Genomic DNA, 19,101 nt, shown 5'->3' with positions numbered 1-19,101 from the left:
AAAGACATGACAGCAGGAAAACTGGAAAGAAATGTACTACAGAGCATTAATGTTTATGAAACTGCTGTCATCTGATACAACAGGCAGGAGAAAAAGCAGCAAGCAATCAAATGAGATTACAGTAAAATTACTCTGAACAGATCATATTAGAATGGCCAGCTCCACTCTAGGTTCCGCTCAGTAAAGTCAAATTAAGAGAAAAGAGAAATCAATCAGAGCTTTGTTTTGCTGCAAAGCTAACTGCCAGAATCACCAAGATGAACTATCAGTAAACCTTAGCTATGGCAGAATAGAGGCTGGAAATACACTACTTACACACACATACATAGGTGTTCATGGAGAAATAAAAACAAAAAAGTTAACATACTGCTCAGCATAAGAATTCTGTGACAATACGCCAACAATGAGCAGGCGTGAATGTTGATCAGTGCCGTTTCTAGGATGCGATTTACTCTATGTAAGAAACTGGTTTGTGCCAGGAACCAGATAAAATCTACTTGACAGATACTAAAAATGAAGTCACTGTAAGGAGCTATTTAAAAGAAAACCATTTCCTATTGAGGCATTTCAGCTGCTTACTCAAGCTTCTACAGCAGATACCTGTTGTATCTGGTGATGTTTGTCATTTACAGTTTCAAAGTTGTATTAGGCTGTTCTGATAACCTGATTTAATTATAAAAATAAAAATATAATAAATTATCAAAGTAGGATCTCTGAACTTTAAAGTGCTTACTGTTCAGTAGAAATGTGTTTTCACTGGGACAGTTATTGTGACCTCACAAGATGCTTATGTTTTCATCAAGTTTGAAATAATAAGCAAAAGTCACATTCGGCATCCTGAATCATCATCCATAAACAGTGCAGACTGAGGCCAAACTGGAACCTAAAATGCTCCTCATAGCTTGAACAGGTAAGACATTTTACAATCAGCAAGAGGAATTGAAGTCCAGTTTTAGTGATGTCCTCATTATCTTAAAAAGATTAAGGGTTAGTGGTCATTTGACACAGTCACAAGGTTTAAATTATCAGCCGGCACACTGCTGCATTCAGAATGTTAGAGAAACCAGCTCTTCATGAGGATAAAAAACTAATTATGCTAAAGATTTTCCAATAGTTCATCTCTAGACAAACGTATGCAAAACCAAATGTTTATATGGAACTAAAACACCCTGGAAAGAGTCTGACATATAAATAATAAATGACTAAATTGACTGTAGATTGAGGGCTGAGATATCTGTTTCCATGTGTAAACATAAGGGTCTGATGGAGGGAAGAGAGCAAGGCTGATCAAGTAAAATGGTGGAGCCTCAGAAAAAGTGTTTGGGAGTAGTACAGAGTTCAGAAACTGCTGTCGCACACATTGTGACGTCATTTCTGAATGGAAATTATTGACCAATCACAACAAGAAGGTTAGAAAGAATGTTAACAATACTCGTGTATATATTTGTAATTATCAAACATATGCAACGCTACTTACGGCCTGCCGTTCTCAACTTGAACACCAATCGACTGAAACTTTAAAGGCGCAGTCAGAGATAAGGGCTCCTCTCTTGGGACTGGAAGAAGACAATCCACCTAAGATAACATCAACATTAAAACCTTAGAGGATTGTAGCTCAAAAGGCTTCTAAGTTTGTGTGTGGAAAACCAAAGCAGGCCTACCTGGATTCCAATAGAGGAGAGCTTCCTCTTGGGTGCCGTTGGAGGCTGCTCAAGGCTGGCACAAGGGCTCACGGTGTCATTTTGGGACTGAGTAGATGTTGAGATGGTGGTGGAGGAAAGGTCACGGGGGGCAGGAACCGGGGGCCCAGAGGCTGCAGCGAGTGCAGGGCTTACGATTGACACAAGAGGTTTTGGAGCCTGGGTTCTCTTCAACAGGCTGCCTGTACGTATGCTACAGAGACTGTCTGATGAGTTGCTGCGTCCCGATTGGCTGTTGACCTCGCTGCCCCGGTCTTGTTGGTCAAGGTATGTGTCTTGAGCCGACTCAGTGCTGCTCTGCAATGTCACCGAGATGAGGGGCTTTGAGGCGGAGCGAGGTGGGACTGGAGGGGGAGCCTTTCTATTGCTGACTGTTTGTTCACAATAGACAAAAAAAAAAAAACAGGCATACATTTTAAAAAAGTCCTCATCTTTCTCAGAGTTATAACCATTAGCAAAATTAAACGTATACAGTTAAATTTAATAAATTAAAATGTGTTGCAATGAGGATTGTCAGTCAGATTGACAGTACCTTTAGAAAATAACCAAGAAGGCATTACACATTTCTGTATTACATTTTTTTTATTAGTCTGATGTAATATTAAAATCTTAATGTCATTTTTTCATTAATAGAAATAAAATCCTGTATAAATCTGAGTGTGATCAATACATATAATGTGCTTCATTAAGAGACATTGAAATAAGGGGGCATTTCATTAATATAAAAATTTATTGATTGGTTCTGCACATGTGCTTTGCCCTTATTACTGCATTTATGAAGTAGTACTGACTGCTATCTCTGTGCTTCTCTAAGATGAGTTTGTGCCAGTGTGTCTCTGACGTCAGTGTGTCTCTTGGGATCTTCTCTTACATGCCACACCTTTATATACTTTAAGCTATAGGGAGTTTCTTCTGACTTTCCTGTTAACAGCCTTCTTTCATGACCACAGACACAAATCTAAGATCTAGGTGCATTTATAAAAAAAAAAAAAAAAAAAAAGTTAGACGTCATACTGAATTTTGTGTCACCTTTAACATGAAAAGTTTGCTAAAAAGTATCAATAAAGTGAAAGAGAGGCTGGAAAGCAGAGAAATTGGATTAAAAAACTGACAGGCAACTAGATGTTACTTATCTATGCTTTAAAACAAAACTGAATTTTCAGTAAAACATGTAAATTTCTCTATTCCTTTGAAATGCTTCCAATGCAATTACGCTATTAGATAATGTAGAAACACTTTTAGACCGAGAAAATATTGTAAATGAATTAAATTCAAACCAATAATACTTCTTCTATGGCAAACATAAACTCGATGTCATAATCCAAGAATCTTCAAAGAGTTGTTGTGGATGGTGATCTCTTGACATGCAAACAGATTCATTTCTAGGCAGCAGACGTGTAAAATATCCTGGATGACAACATGTGTTCTTGGCCTGTAATACCAATCCCACTAGTGGGTTATGTTGAGGCGCTTACCAAGGGCAAGTACACACATATGCTTTTACACACATTACACTCATACTTTCACACAAAAGGCTTTGTATTTGTAACAGATACAGAAACTGAATCATCTCCTCACTCCCATCTCCAAGGAAATAGAGATTTAGGTGACGCAGAACATCGGATGACCACTGGGCGTGTTCTTAGATCATCAGCAACGAATCTTCCCGTTTTTAATGATATGCTGTATAGACTCGGGGCCCCCTGTTTTCACTTCTAGTCTGTGATGGTAAGCGTCTCTTTTTAGTGCTAAAAAAAATTAAAAAGTAAAGTCTGATTGCTTTGTGTTGGCTGATTTTCTGCTCGTGTGCTTTTTGGTCTATCGGTTTAGAGTACATGCTTTTCACAACAGTTAGCAGAATATTGCCTCAAAACTACAGTCCACAATATGAACAGCATGTCTCTCAGACAGCAGAGCACAGGCTAGCTCTTATACAGCCAGACTGTGTTTGTGTTAGCAAACAGCCTGACCAATTAATACACTCGAATACTAAAGGCTATTTATTCTATGAGAATATCAAACCAAAACACACCTGTTCAGTAACAGACCTCTCGCTCACTAGTCTCCTATTTGAAGGTTCACTCAGTTTGATAGGATGACCTCAAGGCAGACTTGCACATGAACCATATATTTCTTCCATTTGATGATGGCTGTATTTGATCTCCAGGGGATGTTCAGTGCTTTAGAGGCTTTATGTATCTACCCCGCTGACTTATACTTTTCAATAACCTTTTTTCTGATTTCCTTGAAGGGTATATTTGTCTTCATGCTGTAATGGTAGCCTGGAATACTGATTAGCCAGTGAACGGCCCTTAAAGTTACAGGTGTCTTTCTATTACAATCATTAGAGATACATCCACTCCACTCAGGTGACCTAATTATAAGACTAGCACCAGTTGGCTGGACCTCTGTTGAATTATCCCAAGAACAAATATTCATTGTGATTGGGGGAAAACGATAAAACAGCAGGGATGGTGTAAGATGATGCAGAATTTCCCCTTGTCTTGTAACATTTAGGAGGACGGGGGACAAATGTCACCACATGTTATCAAAACATTACTAGAATCAAACCATACCACAACCATCTGGAAGAATACAGGTCTTCAAAATACACACAATGGTTAAAATACTTGGTTTAAAATAGCTGACCAGGCAATTGAAATTACTTTTGTTAAAGACTGAAAATTCTGTGGTAATTTTCTCCAGTAGTAGCTTCCATCTAAATAGCAAACCAACACCCTTTAATTCTGAGAGAACTGCACTTCCATCAGCAGCCAGTGACGCAAAGAACCAGTAAAGCCCTCATTATATCCCACTAACATACACAAACACAACTCTGGAATCCAGGTCATGCAATTCAAGTACTGCAAGCTTCTCTGGTCTGCAGTCATAGTCTAGTCTCACAAAACTCCACTTCTCAAGGACACAAGATAACATTTATTCCAAATGAATGAGACGCTTCATACAGAACTTAGAGCACAGATTGATAACATTCCTCTTGTTGAAGAATGTGGCCAAGTAACTTTGAATGACTGTTACATTTGGTGTCTACATGCACACAGTTCATCAGGGAAATGCATAACAGCTTCTGAAACTGTGGACCTCCATCAGCCTTTTAGTCTGCAAGACATCTCACCATTATTCATCAAGCTCCAGCGCTGAACTTATTGGGTGTGTAATACAATTCCCTCTACTTAAATCAATATGATGTACTTATAGGCAGCTATCAACAGCTACATCTAGGATATGACGGATGTAAACATGACTTGCAGTATTGTATCAAAATGAATCCATAACCATTAGTTTTTGTTACAATTTATATTTTCAGGGGCCCAAATACTTTTTCATTCAAACAAATTTCCACACGATCAACATCAGTTTTATCAAATAAACAAACTGTCACATTTCAATTCTGCTAATACTCCAACTCCATAAACAGGGTATATTTGTTTAGGTCAGAGACTTCTCACTCACATTTACCTAACACTTCAGTATGCAAATGATATTGACATTTCCATTAATGTACCTTTACTGAAAAAAAAATCGAATCATTTTAAGTTGATATTTTAAAATGAAATTCAATTAATCAGGCTCACATCTGAGTTTAGATATTTTTTCCAATTAATAAATGTTGAATTTGAGGTCAAAAAAAAAAACTGGTTATGAGAAGCAAATTTAGTAACGCAGGTTCTTGTTGAAGTGACTCAGTAAAAATTTGAATGAACTTAGTGTATGAAAAGAGGTAGTAGGCCGTTTGTTTGTTTTACTCTGCAGGCTGACAGGCCGTGGGAATCAGGCAAAAAGATTAAAGCAGGAACACTTTCAGACTGGAAGTACATTAAGGACAAAAGAGGCAGCATAAATATATTTTAGCATTGTCTGACTTGTTAACTGCAGAAGTTTGCTTTAGAAATAAAATATTTTCAAAGGCTTTTGGCTCTAAAATGATCTTAAACAACCAGAACAGATAAAAAGTCTGATGAAAACATAGTCATGGTGAAGACATGGAACAAAAGGTACACTGAAATATGCTTCACTGCATTCAAATTACTGGTCAGGATCAAATAATTGAATACAGGCAAAAAGGCCTTTGATGGCACAAAGTTACACATCAATGCTTTTCCCAGCTGTCTTGAATAAAGCGTTACAGTCATGCATAACTTTCATTTTTTAACTTGAGAAAAGCCTCAGCTCAGTGACACATGATTATAATGGTAAAGTTAATACACCTATGAGAAAGGCAGACAAAGACTTTATAACACATCTATAGTATTTAAACACATTTCACTTCTTCTTTTAATGTTTATTTTGCTTCAAATAGCCTGCATCATAAATCAACTTTCTGTGACAATTTAGACAAGGTACTTGTGTTTTCTATTGAAGACAGCAAATCAATAGCATTCCACACATTACTGAATTTATTCTGTTTTCTTGTTTATATGTCAAATCCAAAAATTAATATGTACAAAATTAACTTTGAACTCAATATTTTTTAATTAGCAGTCTGGTGCTTTTCTTAATGACAACAATTAAGACAACTTTATACAGATTTGATTTGAATTTTTCGTTAACATGAGACTGTGTCATTTTCATAATGAAAAAGACTTATAGGACGTTGTGCATATTTGTGAAAGTGTTATTGAAGTTTCACAAATATAAAACCGCAGTGGTTCAGCAGAACAGTGAATGAATCACAACTGAAGAACATGACAAAACAGTCCATGTCTATGTTTTGTCTTATATTAATTTATTAAGAATGTATCATACATGATCTCATGCCTTCTGTTATTGCAACTATGACATTTGTTTCTTAATTCAATAAATGTTTGCATCTCAGCTAAATGCTATATTTGGATGTGAAAAGAACAGGCTGCCTGGAATTCTTGTACATGCCATTAGTGCTGGAAAAGGATGACTCCTTCTGTGCCTGGCTAATGGCATGATGCTCATCACTAAGACATCTGCAGCTGAAACTACAGTTGGTTTGCCCATTCAGTTTTGAGATTACCTCATCAATGAGTCTGGGAGGAAGAGGGTGTAAAACTGTGGAGGATGACTCACAGTCTATCCATGGTAATATACAGGCAGGCTCTGGATTAACATGAGCACGCCCTGTAACCACGACGAAGCTTCAAACCTGATTTCATGACATACAGCAGCCTTGTTACATCTCAAGTACTTTTAGCCCATCTGCAAATGTAAAATAATTTTGTTTCAGTGTGGATGTGGAGTTTTGATGCACAAACCAGCTTGTTTAAGGCGATTGTCCTTAAAAGCCCTCTGAAAAGTCTGAAAAGCTAAATTGCAATACAGTAATCAGATGAATTAACGATTGTTCCTATAAACTGACTTGAATGGAGCTGCTAAATAAAAATGGCACACATCTCTAAACAATAGATGAACAAATCGATCAGCCAGAGACCAGAATCTGACAATTTCAGCTTGAAAGTTTGTGAGAAAGTTTCCCTTCTATCAATAAAATGAGTCAAATCTAAAAACCCAAACCTACTACCTGTGTCAGAGAACATAGATATATATGTATAGTTTTTAATTCTCTTAAATGTTATAGTATTTAGGGGAGGGGAGATAATCAACATCAGAAAATGTACCATAGTACAGACTTCAAAAGAAAATAATTGGTACAGGCCTTGGAAAGCATAATCAGTGAATCTTTATCACAAACACAAAGTCACTCAACTGGTGTCAGCAGTTGAATTGAACTCTTTAAATGTTTATTCTCAAATTCGTCACTACATCTACTCACTCAAAATGAGAAACAATGTGAAATTAGTAAATACTTATGTCTACTTTTGATTATAAACCCCCAAGGAGTCTAAAACAAAACGTTACTTGCTTAATGGAAATAAAATGAAGTGCAATGCCGTTTGGACTTTGAACAGAGATAAACTGATGAATACAGCAAAATGTAACAGTGGCTTCCATCGTTTCATTGGAAACATCACTGTCATATAATTACACCAAACGTATCGGAAAAGGCGATTTACTTAACCTAAAATCTATTTTTAACTCAAAGTGGAAAAAGCTGGAATGAAACGAATATCCAGTAAAAAAAAAAAAAAAAAACTAAAGCTGTTTCCTGTTATTCCGGATTTTTTCCCCGTTACTTTCGATGATAGTTCGGTCGTAATTGAACAGCTTTGAATAAAGATAATTCATTTCCTCAAACAGTGCAGTGTGTCTGCTATAATAAACGAATTGATTATTGATTTTCCTGGATGACTGCCGTGTTCATACCCGGACAGTTCACACGATAACTCCACCGGTTAGCTTCCACTGTTAGCCGAGAGATGCTCGCCGCAGCGTGCTACCCTCACCGGGCATTTAACGGTGTAATGGCCCGAGGCATTATGTGATATGATACGGGCATGGGAACCACAAAGAGAAGGCTTTTAGTCTCACTGCCATTACTCTTGGCATTAGCAGGCACATTACTACCTCTCAGCCTCGCCTGCCGCACACAAACGAGCCTAGTTCTTCTAATCCTAACCGCTTTCTTCATCCACAGTAGCTAGCTACCAACACCATAAACGTTAGCTCAGGGTTAGCTTGCTGTTGCTAGACAGTCGACAACAAGTAACAGTCAAAACAGAAACGGTTAGTAGGGATAAATTACATAAAACCTTACTGTTCTGTTGGTAGCTCTGAAATCCTTATTTTCTGTTCATTCATCAGCAGCAGACAGACGGTAGACGGTGCCCCGCTGTTGGATACACAACGACGGCGTAAAGAAAAGATTTGTGGTGCACGCCCTTAACGCCGACGATTGGAGTCCACGCTGTTGGTGGCTGATGTCCGACAACGATTGGATAGAGGCGAAGCTCGAGGTTATCGAAGATGAAGGTGATTGGCTTACGCGTCAGCGTTACGTTGTGTGTGAGCTTGTTAAGGGTAGGTGCGTTGCATTTCGAGAGCGACGCCGCGGGAACTGAGTCCAGTCTAGACGCAAGAAAAACAACCTCGGATCTAGGCTACGGACAACAAAGCAACTCTTGATTTGAGCCATTTCTGTTGTATTGTTTCAAAAATATATAAACATATAAACATGGGAGTCGTTCCAAAAGATGAATTGTGAAAAAAACTCAGGAATCCACAAACTGAAAAACGTAAAAATATTTTTCAACATTTATTATTTGAGTATAAATAAAATCAGAAATATTTAAATAAATATTTCTGTTACACTATCTTAATATCATGACAATAATATGCATGATGTTTCATCCTGGTCATCTTTCATATAGGGTTCCACATCAGGATCATATTTCTGTTCTCACTGGTTAGTTTCCTTCTTCCACTTAGTATGTAGGTGTGATACCTGGACGTTGATGAATGAAACCCTCTATGCATGATGAACAGCTTCCTTGTCTTGGTAGAGGTGGATTTGATCTCGTTTTGGTCAGGATGTTATTTTAACAGGGTCTGATGACTGACAGGGTGTGTGTGTGTGCGTGTGGGTGTGTGAGTGTGTGTGCGTGTGTGTGTGTGTGTGTCCTTTCAGGTAGTTTTTTAGGATCTGCCTTACATGCTGAATTTCTTGCAGGTCCACCTCTGTGTCTATTCATCTGTGGGATCTTGAACAGCTGGTATGTTTAATTCTAGTCATTCAGCCCCTCCTATTATAATCATCTTACTTGCCTTAGATAACATTTGACCAACTAGAATTGATGTTTCAGTGTCCAAGGTGAATGTTGCAGCTTGGTGAGCCAGTTTGTCCATGTAATGCTCATTCTTGCCATACAGCTTGATGTGATTCATAGGGTGAAGTTGTCATCTTCAAACACTGCTGCTCCTAGTTGGTATAATTCTCAATTGACGTCAACAAGCAAATTTTCATAAGGCTAGTAGACTTTCAGAAGGTGTTGTATTAGTTAGCCTTGGTAAAGGGCCATGATGATTCAGTCGTGATCTTATATCAAAGCTGTGAGGTACCACTCAGATGGTGGTACTTCACCATCTGATTAGTATATAAATAAATAAATAGATGTCATAACTGAGAGCATAACTGAGAATGCAGAAAAATAATATTGACTTCGGATACAGTGCAGCTTTTCACATTCTTTTACTGTAAGCTTTATTATATAAAGAAGTTGAACCCTGATTCTATCTTTCAGCTTAATACAAATTAAGTTCTTCATTCTTTTTTAAAGAATTTGCATTGTGCATGTATGTAAATTGGCAAATGGTATCACACACAAGAAGCCTGCTTTTTTAAACACAGGAATATTGCACTTAAAGGTCCTCCTCCAAGTGGTACTCACTTGTGTTGGAGCTGTAGCTGTAGCCTACAGCGGTGGGCGGTGGTGTCTCTGAGTCCACAGAAGCCGTGTCTTCATCCTGGGAACAGCCCGCCTGGATTGCCCGCAGGTAACTGTGACTGCGAGAACGGAAGCACGTGGGAGCAGGCAGATCCAGAGCCTCGACTGCCTTTGATTCCCCCTCACAGTATGGTAACGAGTGTCCACAGCCCTGAGCGAATACCTGAAAGAACGTGTGCACGCTGATGCACTGAGGGCAGAGGGCAAACTAACAACCATACATAGGCGGATTTCTGCTCACATGCGGGTGTTCCAATCTAACATAAAGATAAGTTGCTGAAAAAAAGGTTTTCACATAAGTTAAACACAGGTGAAGCAGAATCTTTACATTTTGCTGAAAAATCTTAATATTTGTTTTTAAAGTTCACTATTTGTGCTAGATATAATTGTGTGTGAGTGAAATAAATGAGTGATTCTGAGAGTACAACTTGAGTCACCCACACTGAGGACAAAAAATAAATCTGAGTTTAAAATAGAACCGAAGGAGAAGGAAAATATTATAAAAATAACATAGTGTTTCAACTATTTCCTATTTCTAACCGTTAGTATTTAGGGTAATCTTGCATTAGTCTGCATTATGTAATTTAAACTGTCACAGATTTAAAATGTAACAGAATAGTGCAGACTTTTTTAAAAAGAGGCTTTGTTAGAAGGTTATAATCAGTTAACATTTTAGTGGCAGTAAATAATTCTCTTAGAATGTTTAATTAGTAAGCTGAGCCTGAAGCTAATAGCTAGCCTTAAGGGCACCAAGACCAAGTAAGGCTTCTGCTTCCTAAAATATCTTCTATTTCAAAATTACCATTTAGTGTGAATGGAATTAATTTTATTTTAGCCTTTAAACTGTCCGCACATTTGGATTGGATGGTTATTTGCAGAGATTTTGAGTATTATTTCCAAAGGAAATGAAGGCAGAAAGTGGTGCTGCAGTGATTTCCTTCCTATGTCAAATACATAGTGAGAATGAAACAAGTTAAGGATTTCCAGGCAAAATAGCAGTTTTATATATATATAAAAAACAAATAAATAAATAAAAAAGCAAAGCATTGTAAAGATACTAAAATAATCATAATGGTTTTGGTAAACACTGTGTTGTTGATTTTTACACTGTCTTACTTTTATAAGTGAGCTACTCGGACCAGAAATGCTTTACATGTTCTGTTCTCTGTATGTTTTAAACAGAAAGATAAATGTTGATGCATTGGCACCTGCTTTCTCTCTCCAAATAAATAATCTTTAGATTCTCTGTAAAATAAAAAAAGTGAGGAAAAAACAGTAACCTCCAATTCAAAGTGGCAATGGTTTAAAAGTTAGTAACATACTAGTATGAAACACAGTGACATTTTTATATTAGAGTTTCTTACGAAGGGATAAGTCTGCTTTAGTATTTATTGGCTTTCCTAAAACTAGCCAGCTAATCTGGAGGTGTGCAAAATGAATGACATGATGAGATTTATCTATGTGAGGAAAGACATCTGCTTATCACCTTGAATAAAACTCCACTTTAAATACTCTCTAATAGAAAAATAGTCCTTTTGTTTTTTGGTAAGGTTAAATAGAAAATAACCTTACCATTTTATGATCTCCTAAAAATAGCTTTTCTTTTCTTGTGAGAAGAAGTTGAGATATCTGGCTATGCTAATGCTTTAAAAATATCCTTTTGTGTATGCAGTGAATTTCAGCAACATAAATAAATAACTTGTAGGATTTTTTGGAGGGGGGATAACAAAATCCCTAATAACATTTTACTTCACATTTATTCAGATGTATATAAAAGAATAACACAGTATGACGAATTTTACCTTCATCTCAGGATAACCTGATTCTTTCAATCATTGCCTGGTTTATGCAAAACATGTCCAAATATAGCAACATCTTTGCTTCTCTGCAGTTTTATTTTTGCTTCAACTGATCATAGGTGGTTCAGCATTCAAGCCCAATTCTGGATGAAGTTGTACAGTTTTCCACGTAATATATTTTAGCAATCTGCAAATGTTCTTTGAGCACTTTTATTACTGGGCATATTCAAAAACTATTGGTTGTATGAAGACTAATGTTTAACTGAAACAATAGTCATACATCTTGAATGCTTGTGCATTTTGTCACATTACAATCTTGTAAAATTTTTATCTTTTATGCACTAGAACAACAGAAAGTATTGCAAACATTTTAAGTGAAAGATATATGACTTGAGGTTTTACATTTTGAATCTGAAAAGTGTGGCTTGTACTTCCACCCACCCTCCTAAGTCAACACTTTGTAGAATCACTTTATGTTGCCGTTGCTGATACACTTCTTTTGCAACAGTTTTTCTTTGCAAAATTTCAATAGTGAAGATGTATGGACAGTCTACCAACATTAATTTTCAACCGTTGTCACATATTCTCAATTTGATTTCAACCTATACTTGGAGTGGGCCATTGTGACACATGAATATGCTACAATCTCTACCATTGTGTTGTAGCTATGGCTGTATGTGTGTTATGATGTCCTTCTGAAAAGTGAACCTTTAATTAGTCTCATGTGTTTGCAGCCACTAGCAAGTTCTACTACAAGCTGTACCACTGTTGATTTTTCCATAATCTCCAACCAATCTGCCAGGTCTCTTCTGAGGAAGAAAAAAAAAAAATACACTCCACAGATTGGTGTCAACACCATGTCTAATGGGATAGTGTTTTCAGAGAGATGTTCATTGTTAGTTTTCTACCACTAGGTACGCACAATATGTCGGCATTAACATTAATATTGATATATTAAACAATTGGTATTTGTCTGATATTAAGAAGTCATTTATTTTAATTTTTTTGCTGTTTGAGTATGTGTTTTGGGACAGAGGGTGATGAAGGACGGTGGGATATTTAACTGAAACAGAAATGCAATTTTCAGTGATGTCAGTTTTTCATGGTGTCGAAAGAATAATATATGCAATATACAGAATACAGGTACAAATTGGATGTCTGCCAACAACAATATTAGTATCAGATACTGATACCACCACATTCTATGGGCCTGAATATTTTTGCAAGAGACTGCATATGTCAGCACTCATTTTAACTAAAGTAAATTTGGCAATGTTAAAATAATTACACACAGACATCTTACCTGTTGAGTAGGCAGTAAGGAAAGAAATAATAATCCCAAATAAAAGAGTGTGCAACACATTTATTCAGATTGAAGACCTACCTGAGTGCCCATGCCTCTGCCCAGTGTGCCGGAGCATTGGCTGAAGTCACTGTTCCTGTAGCGAGGAGGAGCCTCCACAGGGCTAACCAGGCAGTCCAAGTTATCAAGGCTCCGATTAGTAGGCAGCTCTTTGAGGGACGGCAGGGAGCTGTGGGTTGGGAATTTGATTATTAGCCTCTAGTGAGTCTGAGAGTGGAATAAATGTAGGTTGTGTTTAATTGATATTTTAAATCAGTCTTAAAAAAATTCCCTGTGGTGTTGAAAGGTTAAATACTGCTGAAATGTGTGGATGGTGATATGTTTTAGCATGTAAAAAGCAGCACAGAGGAAACAGCAATTTATTAGCAAATCTGTCAAAAAAAAAAGGTTTGTTAAATAGTCTTTTTCATTGGCTTGGAAATCAATTTCCTCTGTTCTGGCTTACAAGGCTGGTTGGTGCTGTTAGCGGCAATGTGTGCAGTAAGCAACAGCACATGCTGAAGGGATTTGCATGAAGCTAATTTCCATGTTTTTACATCAAGATCTTGAGGAAGCAAGTTTAAAAGTCAAGTGCAAACATGTGGCTCAGGGTACCTGCAAGGTGAAAGATGGTACTGGGGCATCAAGGGCCAAAAATGCCACAATAAAACAAAAAATAAAGACATTTACAAAACATAGACAGCACTCAAAAAACACCTGAACAAAATAGATAAATGAAATGCATAAGAATTATTTAAACGTAAATTTTCTATTTATATTTTCAAATGAATGTTATTTATATTTTAAAATTAGTTTCAAATTATAAATATATATTTGAAAATGTTTTTGTTTTTTTTTACAGTTAAAATAATAAATTAATCGCAAAGTAATGAAGATAGTTTTGGTTTGAATGCGTTTTTTTATTCATACTTAGATTATTATACATTTAAGTAATAGTTTTTTCAATTTATGTTCATCTTATATAATATTTCTTTTTTAAAAATAGTTATTTAACAAACATTTAGGTAATCAGTTTATACTGGATGGTCGTATCATGCAACCTGACACGATTAAAAAGGTTAAACATAAGAAAATCTGTCAAAAAAGTCTCATAAAAGGTTGTTTGTATGTCTTTTTATATAAATAGATGCTTGTTTTACATGATTACGTTTCAATATTTATTTATTACACTGTGACACTTTTGGCCCTCTACTGAGGCACTAAGGACAAAATATTAGGCAAGTGAGGGCAAGAAACAGGTGGTGGGTAGTAGAGGGAGGGCAGGTGAAGGTGAAAGGAACGCCACACTGCCTGCCTGTGGATCACACTGACCTCAGATGCTGCATAGAGCATGCACTCTGCAAAGAAGACCACAGAAAATCCTCCCGCATGAGAGCGTAGCAGCGAGACCTGTCCATGTGGGTGTAGGAGTAGAGCACACGGCAAAAATTCACCTCCTGTTGCTTTTTGCACCAATTACAGAACGATGCTATATGTCTGTTCCCATATGCTCTAATTAAATCGCAGCTCCACCTTTATGCACAGCGTCTGTAACTCGTTTTCATAAACACAGTGGTTGTACAATGGGATGGTTGTTTGTGAAGGGATGCTGCCACCTGCTGTTTACCTTTGAGGAAACAATGTTAAAATAATTTTCTGGTAAATTATGTTTAAAGAAAAAACATAGACAAAAGGAAAATGATAAGCATGGTAGCCAAAGCCAGAATTTCAGTGTGACTTATTTAAAGTTGCTCACTTGCGAGGTGGTGGTGGTGGCTGCTGTTCACTCAGGGATGACTGGGTGGCCTTCAGGTAGCTCTGGCGACGTGCTGCTGATTTCGGAGAAGGTTTGGGGCTTCCCTCAGATTCCTCGCTGTCTTCTGGGTCTCCCATTGCTTTAACATAGCTGCCGCTGCGCATCCTTCTACATGGGATCTCCGTTCCCTTGGTTCTTTCATGACCCAAATTTCCAGTCCAGTCCTCCAGAGGAACCTGTATAACAAATACTTTTGTGTTTTCCTCATTTTAGCTAAGTGTAAACTTCACTCTTTTTTTTCTTAATAGTGTTAGCAACATTCATCTCCAATTTTCTGCAAGTGAATAAATGTTACTTATAAAGGATATGTAGCTGAAATCTGCAAATTGTTTCAAAAATTTCAACAAAACATTATGAACAATGAACTTACTAGAGAATTGAGGTTTGTAGCTGTAACTGGACTAAACATGGAAAGATTTAGGGAGTAAGGTGTATAATTTCTCAGTAAGTTGGAAAACTCCTACCTGTAGAAACTGTTGTGCCAGGTCCTGGTGACATGACTTTGTCTTAAGTAGAGTCCTGTTGACAGTAGCGGAGCCTTTCTGCAACACTTGCCTGGCCTGGTTCAGAGTGAGCGTGGACCAGGTGCCCCTTTTCACCGCCATGTCATCCTTGCTCCCCCTGTGTCTTGGCTCCTCTTCCTTGGCTCCGACCTGCATCGCAGGGCATGCCAGGAACTTGAGGTCGCTGCTGCTTTTTGAGGTTTTAAGAGAATGTGCAGAAATTGTGTTATAGCCCTGTGGAATATGTCTGAGAGCAGTCTGGCTATCTGACACCGCTCTGCCAAGAGTCATCATACTCAGTGGGTTGCGGTAACCTACAGCAATAGTGCCAGCTTTGGTAGTGTCAGTGTCCAGAGCGTCATCTGAGCCCCAAAGGCCTAATGTACTAGGTCTTGGTCTCTGTTTTGATCCCTCAGTCTTAGCCCTGTCTTTACTCTTACTCCTGCGGCTTGGTCTGCCACCTTCCTCACCACCTCCTGTTGAATTTAGGCTGCCTTTCATCCCCGAGTTCTCTAAAGACTGGGATTTGGCGAACAATTTTTGCACAGAGTGCATGATGTGGCGGATCCGACCGGGGCTCTCGCTGCGCTGCTTAGACATACGTCCTCTGTGAAACTGTAGAGTGCTGAAACCATCTCGCTGCAGGGGCAGGTGCCTCTCAAGCTGATCCAAAAGACTTGAGGGCAAACGGTTCATCTTAGCTGCTGCTGCAGAGGATATAGTGGCAGATCCGCTGGTGATCATGGGAGCACCAGTCAAACCCAGACCCAGTCCCATACCCATTGACAACGAGGTGGACAGAGCAGCGGCCCTGCCACCCTGCCCAACTCCCCCGCCAGGGATACAGCTCTGGGGGCAGTCGAGCTGGTCAGCGTGGGGGGTAAAATGCAAACGAGGGAAGGTGCTGCTATTGGGAACCTGGCTGAAAGGCAGCAGACAGTCAGGGGTCAAAGAAGTGGGGCTGGTGGGAGTGTAGTGATGGAGATGTGGGTCCAAAGTGCCATAGTGGTTTATTGTAGGACTCAACAGAAAGGAGCTGTGAGGATCAGATGTCAGGGGGCACAGAGGCTTCTGAGCACACCCCGCTGGTTCACACGAGTCAGACAGGTGGCGACTGCGGCTGGCTCCTAACCCTTTCATGGTGGCCAAGATGTCGAGCTCAGAACATGTCTCCAATCAGTCTGGGTCCAATGATGGGCTTCACCTGCAATTAGGAGAAATGGAAAGCAAAAGAAATTATTAAATGGACTGAAAATATTGCTTAGTATTACACTTGTACTGAGCTATATTAGCAAAGCATCTGTTCTTTTTCTAATTAATTATGCATGAACAACAATTGAAGAGTCACTTATTTACAATCTTTGAACTGGAGAAAAAATTTTACTCCTAAAGCTTAAATGATTGAGAATCCAATTAGAAGTTTTTAATTTTTAGAAAATTAAATAGGGTAAAAAACTAAGGAAGTAATTTATAATCTCTGCAGCACAGGGCTTTTTACAGCTTACAAAGCCCATTTACTCTTAATCAAGTTTCAGCAAATAGTGCAGTCAGTTGTTTTAATAAAACTAACCAGCAGGTGGGGCAATAGCAGAAGTTACATAAAAAAATAGTTTAAGAAAAAACATTTATACTTCAGCCAAAAAGACTAACAATTAGAAAATCTATATTAATATGCAATACAGCTTATATGGATTTCCTCTGTCTTTGGCTATTCTGTTAAATTTATTGAACTTCAAGAGCTAATGCTAAAATCAAGAGTTGTTCAATGTTAAGCTTTTCATGAACTTTAAATAAAAAAGAGATGTATTATTGCCCCCAGTTCTGGAGGCCAAAAAAGAGACTTACACCTTCCAAGTCCCTTAGTAAGGTCTATTCAACAACAACAAAAAAAAAACCTAAATTGTAAAAAAATATCAGAAATATTAGGGATTAAAACATGTATCTGAAATACCACAAAAGAACTAAAACTACAGTTTCATAATAAGCAGGATAATATGCAATTTCCTCATGAAGCTCATTTTATCCTTACAGCCTCAGAATTTCATTTGAATATCTAGAATTAAAGATTTATGGGGGGTTTTTACTATAAAAAATCAGCATATCTTTTTCCAATAATTTTATCAAGACCTTTGCCTGTACTGCACATTCATTTTGTTAATAAAGAAAAAGGTTCTTCTGGAAAAATTAGACCTCACAAAGATCTCATATTACATACAAATCACAAATGTATGTTAAATATAGTTGTAATAAATGTTTAAACTATTCCGATGCACCATTTCTCTCTTGTCACCCGAGTGATGCATGCTTAAATTTCTTTGCTTTCAGTCACAATCTGCTTTATTCTGCCACTAATCACATAAGAGAGAAAACAGGAGTTATTATTCTCAGCTAGCGCACAGCTTTCTCTGTTTATGATATAAATTGGTCCAACTAGACAACCAGAATCTCTTTATTAAACATCAAGGTGATGTATAGCATTGAGGTATAACACTGACAATGCACAGAACTTTTTTGTGACTCATACATGTAACTGAGATTAATATTTAAGAGTTGCTATTTGTTCCAGGGAATTGGACCCTCATTTCCACAAATCTTATTTTGTGTCTTTGGCAGCCTCCTAAAACCACTTACTGCGGCATTTACAATATTTTGGTTATTTCCTTTAATACCAAGAGAATAAAACAGGAGAACTTAGATACAAAATAAAAAAAATATTCTGCTTTAATTACTGGGAAAAGTATGCACTGTTTTCTGGCTGAATAGAGTAATTTATCTAAATCCTGAATTATTTTCTGTCACCACACATTACCCTCATATTTTTAGTGGCATCTATGGTTAAAAAAGGAGGTAAAAATCCTAAAATTGGAGAGACACTGACAAATAGGCCAGAACTTGAATCATATAATTTTCACATGTGATTTGCTCTGCTTCATAATTGCGCCATACGATCACTAAAAAAGTCAATATGTTTTCAATCATTGAACACAACACAGATGAGCATTATCAGGTCATACAGACAGCAACACTAGTCTGAGTATTTGTTTCTGTGGAAGAAGGAAGATTTACAGCTATTTTCAGTAACAAGAGACACAAAATATATAGGAAGCTTCAGGAAATGATGGAGGGCTTTTGGAGAGGCCTGGCAGCCATCATGCCTTCAATTTCCATCCTACAGAAACTTTTCACTCTTTCTGGTCTAATTAGTGACATTTCTTATGGATTTAACTTGACATGAGTATCTAGGATCTTTATATGACTTCCCTTTCCCCTCAGACACAAACATGTGACACAAAGGTAGATATTTTATTAATAGATTCTTCAAAGTAAGAAAAACAAGAGAGCATTCCTTTCAAACTGTATAGGACAAGATGTATATTGATTTGAATAAGCTATAAAATTGCTACATAATTAGCTACTTGCCCAAATGACTCCATATTTACAATGAGAGACTTGATTGAAACATTTAAACCAACTGGAAATGTGATAAACAAAGCTTGATGGAGACCCGTGTTGGTCTTGGCACCATGCACAGTGAGTAGGAGGGTAAAGCTCACTGTTAGAGAGAAAACTGAAACTAACTTTTCAAAATTAGATCATACAAGTATTGT

General features: G+C 37.6%; 1 protein-coding gene across 1 annotated transcript in view; it reads right to left on the bottom strand.

Annotated features, from left to right (window-relative positions):
- The window catches only part of dlgap4a (discs, large (Drosophila) homolog-associated protein 4a), an 86,103-nt gene that overhangs the window by 5,397 nt on the left and 61,605 nt on the right, over positions 1-19,101 (bottom strand). The window contains exons 2-7 of the mRNA XM_055046210.1: positions 15,455-16,697; positions 14,931-15,166; positions 13,217-13,364; positions 9,977-10,196; positions 1,662-2,071; positions 1,478-1,575 (exon numbers count right to left, since the gene is read on the bottom strand). Of these exons, the coding sequence (XP_054902185.1) occupies positions 1,478-1,575; positions 1,662-2,071; positions 9,977-10,196; positions 13,217-13,364; positions 14,931-15,166; positions 15,455-16,633 (2,291 nt within the window). The 5' untranslated portion in view covers positions 16,634-16,697. The remainder of the gene's footprint in view (positions 1-1,477; positions 1,576-1,661; positions 2,072-9,976; positions 10,197-13,216; positions 13,365-14,930; positions 15,167-15,454; positions 16,698-19,101) is intronic.

The sequence above is a fragment of the Poeciliopsis prolifica genome, unplaced genomic scaffold (assembly GCF_027474105.1).
Source record: "Poeciliopsis prolifica strain line A6 unplaced genomic scaffold, Auburn_PproV2 SCAFFOLD023, whole genome shotgun sequence".
Lineage (NCBI taxonomy): Eukaryota > Metazoa > Chordata > Actinopteri > Cyprinodontiformes > Poeciliidae > Poeciliopsis > Poeciliopsis prolifica.
Note: the sequence above shows the minus strand (reverse complement) of the source record. Positions and strands in the feature narration are given on the sequence as shown.